Source organism: Gymnogyps californianus, chromosome 2 (genome assembly GCF_018139145.2).
Source record: "Gymnogyps californianus isolate 813 chromosome 2, ASM1813914v2, whole genome shotgun sequence".
Classification (NCBI taxonomy): Eukaryota; Metazoa; Chordata; class Aves; order Accipitriformes; family Cathartidae; genus Gymnogyps; species Gymnogyps californianus.
Genome location: NC_059472.1, coordinates 121,398,602 through 121,412,842, shown reverse-complemented (window position 1 = coordinate 121,412,842; position 14,241 = coordinate 121,398,602). Strand labels below are relative to the sequence as shown.

At 40.3% G+C, this 14,241-nt stretch overlaps 1 protein-coding gene across 1 annotated transcript in view; it reads right to left on the bottom strand.

Moving 5' to 3' along the window:
• Nucleotides 1-3,973: 3,973 nt before the first annotated feature.
• Nucleotides 3,974-14,241, bottom strand: part of SNRK (SNF related kinase) — a 41,747-nt gene continuing 31,479 nt past the window's right edge. Inside the window, exons 5-7 of the mRNA XM_050891223.1 lie at nucleotides 13,857-14,069; nucleotides 12,626-12,760; nucleotides 3,974-7,862 (exon numbers count right to left, since the gene is read on the bottom strand). Coding sequence (XP_050747180.1) covers nucleotides 6,644-7,862; nucleotides 12,626-12,760; nucleotides 13,857-14,069 — 1,567 coding nt within the window. The 3' untranslated portion in view covers nucleotides 3,974-6,643. The remainder of the gene's footprint in view (nucleotides 7,863-12,625; nucleotides 12,761-13,856; nucleotides 14,070-14,241) is intronic.

The following is a 14,241-nucleotide window of genomic DNA, read 5'->3' as shown; positions in this document are numbered from 1 at the left end:
TTCCTTGGGGTCATCGAGCAGTTTGCGTACATCAATAGCTGAAGCTGCAGCTCGGGCCCTTCAGGCAAATAGTGGTGGGTTCATGCAGGGGTTGTGGAAAGCGTGAATGGGCTCCGAGCAGCTGCCTCGGGACTGGGCACGGCCCAGCTTACGCTCTGCCTGTGCCCCCGTTACGGGCAGCGAGTCCATCCCTGGAGGTTCGTGGCACGGCCCGTCACCCAGCCAGAGAGACCCTTACACCTCACAGAGACAGCCTTGGCTCTGGGCCTTTCAGAGTGCAGGCAGGCAGACTTGGGAGCGTGGCAGTTCTTCCAGGGCCGGAGTCTACGAAATAAAGTAAGTTCATCTCTGGTCTCAAGCTTTAGGGAGAAACCTAGGATGAGTCTGGAGGCATCCTGTTTGGGAGGACGACTGTGTGGGAGTAGCCTGTGCCTATCCATAAGGCTTGAATTTTACATGGCTCTTTAGCAGCAGCAGTAACAACCAAGAAAACGGTTTTTAAGGAAAAGGGCGGTCATAAATAATTTACTGGTGATCCAAAAGTTCTCTCATCAGGTACGTTGTGAGCCACGGGTCTAATTGCATGGCCCAGAGGGATCTGCTGACTCAAGATCTCTGCTGTACTTGCCGGACTGCAGCACCTCCCGTGAACTCGAGGACAGTAGAAGAGGAAAACACTGGAATCGTTACATGAAGAAAGGTTCCTCTGTAAGCAGGCAAGCAATTCTGGGTATTATTTTAGATTCCCTCAGGTCGAGGTAGGCTATCTCAAATCGCATTGAGAGACTTGCACCGATTGAGAGTTTACTTCCTTACTCAAATAAGCAAAGAAGCCAGTGGGAACCATGCCTACTACCGCCATGTGCTTTCTTCAGGAAAGCTCTCCCATGCCTCATCCCAGCGCTGGAGGGGTGAGTGCCAGCATCAGGCTGGAGCTGACAGCAGCGCCTGGTGACTCACCTGTCAGCCCTGAAGACTGATGCCCTTAGAGAGGAGGGATCTCTCTGCACCCTGCTGCTTGATATAAAACAGAGTGGTGATGGCATCTGTCATCACTGGTGTGATGAAGGGCGATCCTGGGCATGGCGTAAGAAAGGGAGCTCATCAGCCCTTCCTGCTAGCTCCCAGGTCTGCAACGCTGAGCCGAACCTCTCCCAGGCCTTGGGCACTCAAGCTGAGTGCATGTGGCACACAACAGCCCAGAGAGAAAAACAGATCCTTCCCTCCTGCCTCCCCCAGCCCTCTATTTCTCAAGAGAGAGTAGTGAGGGGGAAGAAATAGGAAGATGTTACACAAGAGTTTGCTGAAATTAATTGCTAAGGAGATCTGACATGACACGTCTGAGAGCCTAGTGAAGTCCTTATAAAAACCCCATGCTTTTCAAGTCCTCTGAAGTATCAAGTATACTTGCACTTTTCATACAACACAATTCTTCTACCATCTGGGAAAGTAAATAGAGATCATCTTTTTTTTCCCTAGTATAATAGACTTTGTCACTAATTCAGGGTTCCCAACTTCTAGAAATTGATGTTATTTGTAATACACACAGATAGGCCAAACTGAGTCAACTTGTTACAAGTAATTACAATTTTAAACTCAAAAAAAATAGCCAGAGCCTGTGCTTCAAGAAGGGAGCAGGCTGAAGCAGCTACAAGGACATTGCTCTGGAGAAGGGCAATCCGGCCGTCCCTCGAAACACAGTACCTACGTGACTTTGGTGAGGGAACCTCGCTGGCTTCAGTCAGTAGGCAACTAAACAAGTGAGTCACCGTTAGGCTTTCCCAAGTACAGTCACGTCAAGGTGTTATTACTCAAACACCTTTTATTGAAAGCAAGTCATAATGTGGAATTAGCGACAGACAGATCTGTTCTGATTCATCCGCATAAACTTAACCATGGGAAAGGCTGTCGGGGTGGCTTGGTTGTCTCTAATATTTGGGACGTTCCAGTTTGCCCCCGTTCTCTGTTTATTGCCCGCCATCCACGTTGGGATTTCTCTGTAACTGGCTAGCACATTTCTTTATTTGCTAATGAAAAATTCATTTAAAAAAAATCTGATCTGCGTGTACCAACTACTGAGATGTTATCGCTTGGCCTTCTTGTCTTAAAAAAGAAGAGGGTAGTACGAGATTCGTTACACCTTTCCTCGCTCAGGCCCGGTCACAGCCCCGCGCGTTCCTCGGCCGCTCCTTGCCTGCTGCCGCCTCCGCCCCATTTTGCATTAACCAGAGTTGGGAAGCTCACCAGCAATGGCAGAGTCCCAGCTGCAAAAGCCTGTGGGTACAGCTTTGCACAGCTAGCCAATCATAAAGCAATTGTACATTAATTGCACGTAATTACGTAACCTGTTAAATAATGCCATTAATCCATGTAAGTAAGTGTGCCAAACACCCTGTGTCCATACCATCTCTGGCTGGTTACAGGTCATGTTTCACGAGCAGTTAAATCACAGGCTCTGTGTGAAACCACAGCTCACCAGAGACATCTCTAAGGGTAAACGGGTCACATGCATGAGGAGATAGCAGAAACCACCCACTCTCAGCCAGTCCTGGGACTGTTATCTCTCAGTCCTGAGATACAGCACACGCTGGTGGGGCAAAATGGGCAGAACGTGTTCCAGAAGCACTGGCTAGCGCTGCCGCCCCCTCCTCAACCCAAGCTGCTTTTCACAGTACCTTGGAAGAAAGACAGCAATAAGAAGCATTACTCTCCTAACTACACGTTAAGGCACAGCAGTTTGTAAGTAAGTGATGACAGTGAGAGCACACGCCTGGATTTGAGCTTAGGTATTTCAGTTGTTCTCTCCATTCTGTACTGACATACTTAATTTTAGACTAAATGTTCAGGAGCAGATGTTTTCCAGCACGTGGCAGCCTAAACGCTGCAATGTGGGACAGAGTTGTAAAATGTACACTGTGAAGCAGTTGCAGTGAGTGAGTGGAATTGACTCCTGGGATCCAGTTACATGTGACAGCAGAAACAGAGCAGAGCATGCATGCAGAGAAAGCTGTGTCTTACACAGTGGTTTTACATCTTGGGCAGTGTGGGTGACAATAGCTTTGTCTTAAGGCTTCTGATGTCTATCAGTGCAAAACATTGGGTTTTTTTACTATTACCCATTTTACATTGCAAAGAAGAATAGTACTGGGTTAGGTTTGGATTAAAAACATTCAGGCTATACTGGTGAAACTTCAACTCGCATACATCTTCACAAGAAAAAAAATAATTAGTTTACACACCACCTATGCAGGCTTGGCAAACTGGTACACAACCAATCGTTTCATCTAACAAGGGAAAACCTGAGACAAGTACAGCACCTTATTTTCCCCAAGAGTTACAGCAGGGGTGGGTGAGATATCCCTCCCATGACTGTAACGGGCACACGTGTGGCTAAGACTCATCTCACTTACTTGGGCACATGCACAGCAAATATTTTAACTGAGATTTTGAAACCCATTGTACGCCGTATTCCAGAGCTGCCAGGCACAAGCTGCCGGAACAGCACCAGGTTTGCTATGATGGTAAGCTGGACAAGTGTATCAATCAAAAGCAGCTTGTAAAGTCTACTAAACCATTTAAATCATTCTGAAGTTCCACCTAAGAAACAGCTACCTCAGCCTTTAAATAAAAAGCCATTTTAGCAGATGCAAACCATGACAACTTTTAAGCCCAAATGAACAAGTTTGATCTATGCAAGAGAACAACTGAAAGCTTGCCAATTAACATGCATCCGCACAAAAAGTTGTATTTTTTCAAGGCAACCGAGCTTACATTTCTACTGCTTTCTATTTTAATTCATTACTCTGTGAACTTGACCAGCGCTGTTCAGCATGGGCTATTCCGTGCCTGCAGTACTGAGGCGGCGCTCCCAGCAAGCATGGCTCCGGGAGGTCTGACCCCCGCTGCGCTGCAGCCTGGGGACTCGGCCAGGAGCTTGTGCCACCGCCCTTACACAGTGAGAACACCAGGAGTAACAAACCGCACTGACGTGCAAATCGTAGGTTATGCATCAATCAAGATATCACTTTTATTAACTGGATTTTCCATTTCTGTCGCACACCATGAATGTTTATACAATGAAAAAGCCAAACATTGCTGGAAGCAATAAGATCAGCTGATATTTCTGTACCCTCTTAACACACACACGGATTCTTTCTTGGTGAGAAATTTTTATATTTCTGTTCATTAATTCTGCTTATTTATACTGCTACTCTTAAAATTCTGTGTCAAGATTGTCACATCTTAAATACAGATTAAGTTGCTAGAGGTACATTATTTTTTTATATATATTTATATACACACATACAGAAAAATACAAGACTAATTGTTTTTCCACAATATTTAATTTATACACTACTGTAACTATATGCAACTTTTAAAGACACGTTAAGGGGTACAAGAAACTGTTTACTTGCTCTAAATAGTTTGGTCCAATATTATCTTAATGTAGTGGTTATTCTCGCCCTTCCTTTTACGTGACAACATAATACAACATACACCACATGCACAATCATTCACCTATCAACAAATGGATAAAGGACACCACTCAGACTAACATTTGTACACCCAAAGGTTCACCCAACCACACACAACTATAAGGCTATGATACAACTATGCAGCATAAATGGTCAACACTGCTGTTCTAAAGTGAGCACCATATATACAGTTGTATATAAAAACATTGGAAACAAAATACACCTGGGGTTAGTTAAAAGGTGCCATTCCAAGGCTGTACATAGTATCAGGAAAGAGTATTTACAATACTTGGAAAAAAGCTGCAACAAATAAGTTTATTGCCAATGCCCTTTATAAACTTGTCTCCTACTGGATGTTACGCTCACCGTCTGTGAACCACACATCTCGTTTCTGGCCCTTGGTAAGATCCCTGCTCAAAAATTTCAAGCAAATATGTTCTATGGCTTCACCCACACATCTATTCTTGTAGCTTTCAATGTATAAATACCACGCTGACTAAACTGCAACTAGAGTTTAAAACTTAAAGTAAAACACTTATCCTTTGCCTTGTTTAGGAAGCAGAATGCAAAATCCCTGGCTAGGCTAGCCAGTAAGAATACCCCATGCAATTTAGGCTCTCTTAGTAAAGTCTTTTACTCATCAAGAAGAGCTGTCATGAGCTGTAGAAATTATGACCAAGCGTAACGCTGTTCTTTGGTGCTCTGCTCACTCTGCGGTGGACGTGAAATGCGTTGTATTTGACCATTCTGCAAGTGTTAGGAGATGCTCAACAGTGTAAACTCCTCTCAGACATCCAACGGCTGCCCAGGGCGCTGCTACATAATACCACCAGTTTCACTAGCATTGCTTAGAAGACCCAGTGCACAGCATGAAAAAATAAAACATTCTTGCCCTTCCCAAAACTAGGAATCTGCAATATATTTTATTCTAGATAATAAAATTCCACAAAGTTAATTCATCTGGTCAAAAGTATCCTTTTGTACAGAAATACTCTAAATCAAGACCTTGCCATGGCAATGGGAAACCTGACAGAAAGGCTAAGAGCTGCAAAATAAATACTTTCCTATATGCTATTTTAAATCAACTTTATGAAAAAGCATTATTACTGAGGGAAAATAAGTGGTGTACATGTGGGCAACAGCAGTATTTTAAGTCTTAAAAAGAGTAATAATGAGAAAAATGTAAATGACAATAACGATTTCAATTTGAATCCAATTACCTAAAGGTTTTCCATCCCTTATTGCCTTTTGAAATCTCAGGGAGGGGAGGAGAGGATAGGGGAGAAGGTTTACAAGGTAAAAACCTAAAATATTAAGTGTCATGATATACTGATAACAAAAGTAATTCATACAAATACTTTATTTTCAGTTAGCATGTAAAAACTCAGAAGTAGACTTAATAATTTACCTTTGTTATATTAAAAAAGAAGATTGTCTGCTTGTAATATTAACATATTTCTATGGGAAAAAGCTGCCTTACAAATCTACTTGCTTTTTTTTTTTTTAAAAAGAAAACTGCCTCTAGCAAAACAAGATCTTTTCAGTTTGATTTCTGAGCCACAACTTTATCCATATCATAGCTTAAGACAAATGGGTGTGGGTTTAAAATCATATTCCAAGATCACTAATTTTCAGTGCATCTTTGCTTTGTACAAGCCTTGGAACATCTGAAAGCTCCCTGAAGAGTTTTCAGCATCAAAACATTATTGCTTTGGTTCCGTTTCAGACACATAGAAGTATGCCACATATCACATATTTTAGTTATCACAGAAGGTCAGAACAAGAATTAACATTTCACAAGCAAACAAAAGCTTCTCTCTCTAGTTTAAGTGCAGAACATGAAACTTCTAAGTGCTCCATTTACATTAGGATCCAGATATTTATTTTAATTTAATCCAGATCTTCCATAGTAAAATTATAAATGTAAAAATTACACAATAAAATATTCTGTTTTGTTGAAAAAGAAAAACGTATCGGCTAGCAGCATGCAAAGACCATGCATTGTCATACCATCAAGCAAACACAAAATTAAAGTGTAATAAATAACTGCTCAAAGCCCACTGAAAAATCTTAAGACAACAAAAGGGGGTCCGTGACAAGGTGTTCACAGCTCTGAACAGGAAGAATGATGCTGTCAAGTAGATCGAGCTATTAAAGTCAGGTCATTGTCAAATGACATGACAACAACTGGTTTGACTGGAGGTACACAGCAGCCCCTCCTTTGGGTTCCGCTGAATATTCACAGATATCGTCTTTTCACAGAGAGGTAGTTGTAGCACATTGTTTTTCAAGTTCCTGTTCTTTATCCGTTCCAATTCGTTTGCTGTGTCTGACATTTGGTCAGAAAAAAATTTTAGGCTGCCCAGTGATGAAGCTTGGTTTGCACCTCCGCTGGAACTTATACACATTTTCCATGTTGATTTCTCCTGTACTTTTACACTGGAAAAGGACAGATTGTTTTGAGGATCAATAATGTATTTAGTGCTGCCGTGAATCTGTGAACCTAGGCAAAGGCTCATTAACTTCAGGCTTTCAACCAGTTCCCCTGCACTTCTAGACGATAGCTGCATTGTGTTTCCGGATCCAGCGCATCTCCGAGTGGAACCTGAAGTGTTGTTGGTGCTACCGCTGGAGCTACCGGAGGGACTCCCCCCACCTTTGTTGTTATCACTTGGGCTCGTTTTGTCTACGCCTCCGTTTCCGTTACTTGGTTTGCTTTGTCCACCACCATCTCCTTGGCTGCCCGGTGGCCCTTCGCTGCTATCCCGTCTATGCCAGGAGTAAGTAAACCCACTATCTTTGTCTAGGCGTCTCCTACTTTCCGAGTCGTCATCGCTTGTTTCTGAGCTACTGCAACTAGAGCCCCGTCCCTGGCTTTTCCTCCTGTGATAGCGTTTATGCACTGTGCTAGGTGAAGCAATATTCATCTTTAACCTGCTGAGCTTTGGGGGTAAGTTCTCATCCATGTCAAACTCGTCATCTGACTCGCCCTCCTCAAAGATTTGATTGAGGACTGGGGCGCTCTTTCTCGAAGTAAGACGATTTGTAACTGAAGGCTTACGGCGCAGAACAACTTGAGTAGAAAGAGAAATAGGCTTCTTATCTTCTTCATCCTCCTCTTCATCTTCTTCTACTCTGAACAAGCACTTCCGGCCACTTGTAGTGGGTTTTAAGCTCACTGATGGGACTGCTGAAAGTGCCGGTCCAGCTAATTCAGGGATGTCTTCCTTCTTTGCTGAATCGCCAAGGGCCTTGCTTCTGTGGCCGTTGAGAACATTCTCAGCTGTGCGAGCTGGTGACTGAGGAACAGTTGCATGGGAGAGAGGAGAAGCTGTAAGGTCGTCCTCCAGATCTTGGGGTACATCGATTTTTGTTGGCCACGATTGCCTACATAATAGTAAAGGATAAAAGAAAAGTTAGATCATGGCAGGCATTTCAGAACATAAGAAAATGTAAGTTCTGCACAAGAGAAGCACAAGTACTGCCACACAAATTGGCCTGCTGAGTGGCATGTTTGTAAATAACAGTACTGAGTAACTGAGGAAAAGGAAACATTCTCAGAGAATGTGCATTCCTTTAGGAATGCTGTTATTGGAAAGGAACACCATATATGCAAAAGCATAGTTTAGAAATTATGTTGGTTACTGTCAAATGAAATCTTAAGATTTCACTGCACTCAGAAAATGAATTAAGCAATAAAAAAAACTTTAAATAATTGTGTGTCAAACAAAATAATCTGAAGTAGGTATAGAACCACCAGTACCTAGAGGAAGATACAAGCTGATTCAAGCACAACTTAAATAAGATAGTATTGCAAACTACTTTTAATCTGAAGCTTCTGTTATTTTTTTCCCCCAGTATTCTTAATATAAAAATTAGGTTAGAATTAACATGAGTGAGACTGAAAAGTTGAGTCAGAAGAAACGTTCATTTTCAGTAAGTCTCATTCAGACCAAGCTGTATTCTACAAATTCACCTTTAATTTTAAACACACATGAATTGAGATCATACATTTATTTGTCCTTAGCTGAGCAACTGGAATAATACAGCTGCATGAATTCAAGACTCAAGCAGCTTAGGAATATGACACTTGAATAAACTGTAAATCCAAGTTCAAAATGTATGACTGTGTACTAGCATTAGCTCAAATCAAAACGAAAGTGACACTTGAGTGTAAATCAGTTTTACAGTTAGCAGCTGATGTCTTATCTCCAGTATCTAAGCTAGTATCTAATGATTTGTATTTTACTTTAAATCCTAATATATATTGTAATTTTCTCATAATGCACACAGAATAAATTAAGAACAGAGACTGTCGGTCTTTCCTCTCTCTCTCTGTATTTCAAAAGCCTAATCCAAAAGACCAACACCTACAGACCAACACCTTAACACTGAATAATTCTTCAGTTGTTTCACTCAGCATAAGCCCCACATTTCTTGTGGAGACCAAGAAATTTTGTCTAACCTCTGAAAGTAAGAGTTATCCTTAATTTAAAAAAGTTTGCCAATCATTTAACTTTACATAACTAAAATACTCTAGCATACTGCTTGAAAAGCTGTGGTAGAGATCTCTGTTCACATATGGATAGCACATTACAAGACATTCCCAACCACATTTTGGGTGTGCCAAAAGAAAGGGCTGCATGACTTTGTAGCCCAGTTTAGAAGCAAGTCGTAGGATGAAAGCGGGAGAGGAAGCAGAGAATGTTTCACACCAAGTGTGACCCCAGATATCTGCTTGGGCAGCCTGCACACGAAGACAGAAGGATCATACCAACTTCCTGATCTCTGCTGTGTTAAGAGATCAAGCTGAAGAAACAAAGAAAGCTCAGACATCTCTTTGCTATTCTTATTCTAAACGTGTTCTTTCTAAGTGTTCCAAGTTAATGGAAGCACCTGCACTAGGACTGCATTTGCTCAAGGCTCCCTCTGTAATGGCTGGATAGAAAAGGATCCTGATGAGATGCCTGTATACATGGGTAACAATTGACAACTATCTTCCCAATTGTATGAACTTTGAAGAAGAGTACTTTATTAAAGCCAACATTAAACTCATCAAGCCTAACTGCAGACTTTCTTTTGAAGTGCTGGCTTCAGTTTTGGTTAACAAACCAGTGATACAAAAATCCACCAGGATCCTCTAACAGTAGGACCTGGCTGCCAACACACACCCGTGTAAGCCTGTGTAGTCCACTCCCTGGGAGGAGCCGCACAGGCTCCTTCCTGTCTCGCTGCGCACTGGGAGCTGCTGGTGCTCCCCCACCAGTTTCCCTCCAGTGAGCAGCTCTGCCTGGAGGGAGGCCACACAACCAGCACCTCTGGCCCAAGCTGTCCAGACGAGAAGTGGAGCCTAGGCTGTGGTCCTCCTTGGTTTGACACTGGCATCCTCCCTTAGGCCCCAGCTGACTCCAGAAATGCTGGGAACCACTGACCTAGTTTTCTGATGACTTGTGCTATGCTGGGTATTTTAAACACAAACAACTGTGTGTGATTAACAAATAGGACTTAAATAAATTAGAAACATAAACTACAAAAGTGACAGAAAATGAAGATCTAAATCTTTCAAGGATTTACCATGCTTTAAGAACAGACTGGTTTGTCAGCAAAAAAAGGAAGAGAGTTCTGTGGCTGTCACAATGAAGGGTAAATATAGTATCTAACAGTACTGTAGTTTCCAGGCAATAAACCTCCTCACTACAGTATGTTTATCTCTCATAGCAGCCCATGTTTGCCTCCCTTCCCCGCCTCCCCTTATTCCCAGTGTGCCTGAGGGGAGAGTGGGACAGAAGGGAAGCTCCAGGTTGAAAGTAATTTTTTTTTTTTTTAATCTTTTGAAGTCCCAAAATCAAAGTAATGCACTACTTTGTTGTCTTTTCCATGAGGTCATTCTATATAAACACTTTGAATTTAGAACCATCATGAAGACAAGGAATAGCTACCTGGGACCATTAAGGGCAAGAGTTCCTGAGTTTATGCAGATGTCCTTGTCATGAAAAGAAAATTCATACTCATAAGGCAGGCTTCAACTACTCCATTCAACTCTACAAATTCATATCAAGATCTAGATTCAATTAACTTGTTTGTTCCAGTTCCTCATATAACTGGAGCAGCTCTTCTACTGAAAGAGTGACACTGATGCAGAGAAAAAAAACAAAACGATTTAAAAGCTGATTTTGTAGTTTTAGAATTTTCATTTGAAGGTAAACTCAGTTTTCCTCTAAAATAATTTGTTTTATAACTAATACTTAGTATTAGACATTTGATGCTCTGCTTGGATTTCTTTTTTAAAAGAAATTGACATAAAATAAGAGGATTAGCCATTAAGAGAGAACTGCAGAGTGAAAGTTACAGTATTACCCTTGAAGAGAGGTAAGCTCTGTAACACCAAGCTCCAGACTAAATGGTCAACCCTTAGTTGCCTGCAACAATAACTCTTGTAAAGTACTTGTAACCACACAACAGAAGATAAAATTTCCTGCATAAGTGACCATTGAGTGAATGACCTTTTAAGTACAGCAACAAAATTTCAGTCTACTCCAGTACACAACACAGGGTGCAGTCTTAACTGGAGATGACCAAGATGTTGAGAACCACTGTAAGGTTCAGAGAAAAACAACTCATTATTCGGGTAGACGGAATAGTATTCAGAAGAGACTCCTCTAAAAGCCTCCAAAATCTCAGCCTAAATCCAAGGTAACAACCAATGGAGATGATGTATCTTTAACCCATTTTCCACAGTGCACACTGTGGAAATTTATAACAAGTGTTCATTTCTTCTAGCTTGAACTTGAGGTAGTAGTAGCTGACTTTTATCAATTAGGCCAAGGAAAATATGGATATGCACCAGAAGGACACCATAGCATTTATGTCCCTATTATCATTCCTATTAAATGATTTCACATGTGACCTTGCATGAAAGTTGCACAAAAAAACCTTTGAAATGAACAAACTATTTTGTCTTTTTCTCTAAGTCCTACAGACAGATTAACAACACTGAAGGTAGGCAGCAACTCCAAACATCAGCACAAGCACTTAATATTCTTCTCTTATTAAGAGATTAGCTACTAACAATTGTTATTATTGCTAATAATAGTTACCAATAATATTTTACCAAAACCTAAAAGGCAACTTTTGAAGAGACTGGAGGTTAGAGAACAAAAATTAATGGAAATGCCTCAGCACAACCTCCATCTTCACTGGAAAGATTGTCAAGATGGGCCAATAAAGATTTTTTCAATACCAGCAGATCCCTAGTCTAACACTTAACTCAGGAAATTAAAAACAAAATGTTTAAGAAAAATAACTGTTCAAAATGTGTATCTTCCAATATCAATTTGCAGGTAGAAACTATACTATTCACCTTGTGTTTGTTTCGGGGGTTTTTTAAGCATATGTTGCTGTAACTGAAAATATGGGATGCTTTGCTAACTGGTTGCAGAACAAATGGACTGGTTGAACACATCAATACCAACTAGATGCCAGAACCCCACTTCCCCCTTTAGTTTTACTGTGTCACAGCTGAAGCTTGGAAAATCTCAGGGAACCTTACCATAAGGTTTTTAATCATGTTTTTGTCAAACTAAAAAAAAGTCTGTTGCAATATCTTTAAATGGGTGATTAAGGCGATTAATTCAACAGTTCTCCTTAGACAACAGGCATATCAACTGATATTAAACAGAACATAACCTACAGATGTTTGCTCTAAGCTTGATTTAGGGGATGTTCAGCCCATTAAAAATCAAAGCTAACACTAAATCATAACATCAAACTCAGAGTGATTTCTCATTTATAACTAATTCCCCATCAACATGTTTATGGATTATGCAACTACTTTTTTTCCCAGGGATATTACATACACAATTTGTACAAGGAACTGAAGGTCAATGAACATGCCCTTTCCTAGCAGGTGTGAAAACTTACTACTTCAGATACAGACTTCAAATTGATTAAGCATTTCCTGAAAATGGTAGAAATTGAAAATATTATTGGTAACTGATTTCTGAACAGCTTCTGAAGCATCGACAGCGCTTTAAAGACATTTAAAATTTGCAATGAATAAGTATTTCATTGTTTTTAAAAAAGAAGTACTTGAACAATTCAATAATATTCTCATTAAGCCAGGTTAACAACTTAGATTCTTAAATTCTCACCTGAACTGAGCTTTGATGTTGCTAGGGCTTGCAGATCTGGTCTGAATTTCTTTCTCTTGTTTTTCTCGCAGAATCCTTTCAGCTAGTAAGAAGTAAGTAGCAGTGATGTGATTGTATTTGTTAGTTTCCAATGCCCTAAGGAAAGTACAAAACATAAAATAAACCATACATCAATGGTTTTCTAAAAACTGGACACGCATCTCAACTTGCTGTACTTCTCATAGCAGGAAGAGCATCTGAAAGCAGACCTCCATATTTTTGATGTTTTGACAAGCATGTCTTGGTTTTATTAAAAATACAGAGCCAACAAGTCTAGTAATTTCAACTATAGTTGGACGAGGACACCCTCAGAATATCATCCAAAAAAATTAAGGAATTCTTCCTTTATGGAACATTCTTTAAATTATAAAATTGTATTTCATTAATATTACGCACCAATGATGGGCCTTCCCACTGGCACATACAACCACAAAGTACTAATATTTGTTTATGCCACAACTGGAGGAAAAACCTTCATTATTGTAGGGCCATCACATTGAGTTTACAGTAAAATTAAGTTCACAAACCAGTAAGCATCATTCAGACATTCTAACAGAAAGGATGCCACTGTTATGCAGCTAAAAGCTTAAGAAGCGAGACTGCTGCTTCCCCCGCTCCCCGCCAATGGTAAGATAGTAACACTTTTTCCAGCTTAAACACAAACAAATAGAAAAAACAAATTTTAAGTCCTCTTCCAATTTTGGGAATATTTTAGAAATTTGGGGGTTTAAATCTATTAGAAGAAACTATGTAGCTTTCTAGCAAGCTCACTCAGTGACAATGACTATTTTGCATTATATAGATAAAAGGAATAATATTTTAAATTAACAAAGATTCAGGTATACGGGAAAGGTACTAAGGGAAAAATGCTAGAATTTATCATCTCCAAATATGCATGAGATATGAAGCACAAGTAAAAGCATGGATTTCAAAGCAGTTTACTTAAGATGGCAAACTACCACAGGAATTGAACACTGTTCAAACACATTCTCTTGAATTTTTTCCTACAGTTGGGTCTACTTAAGTATTTCTCATCCTAGACTATCCTATCACAGAGCAAGAATGTAATACTTTGTTTGTTAACTGAATGGCTTGATATTTAAACACTGGAGTACCCAGGTTCTCAGAACATTCTTTAATCAAAAATGACAGATGCACAAAACAAACTGCATATAGAAAAGTGACAACTTACTCCACTATTGTATCTCGGTCTGCAATATCACCAAGAACCATGCGTTGTATTATACTGTTGTGTTCCTCCTCAGACAGATTTTTATATGACACAAGAGGAATATTGTACTTTGTTGCAGGAGATGGGTCAACTCCTTGGAGCCACGCATGGTTTTCAATCTCCTCCAAAGATGCCCTTCGCTTCGGGTCTCTCTGCAACATCCGTGTAATTAGACTGTGAATAAAAAATAAATCTAAACAAAATGCACTCGTGTTTAAAAAGCAGCCATTGCAAGAGCAACATTAAGAAGAAATTTTCTGCTGTCAGTCCACATAGATCTTTAGAAGTCTCTACAGTAAACAATGTGATGGGAAATTACTTATTCTCAAAGACATTCCAAATATTG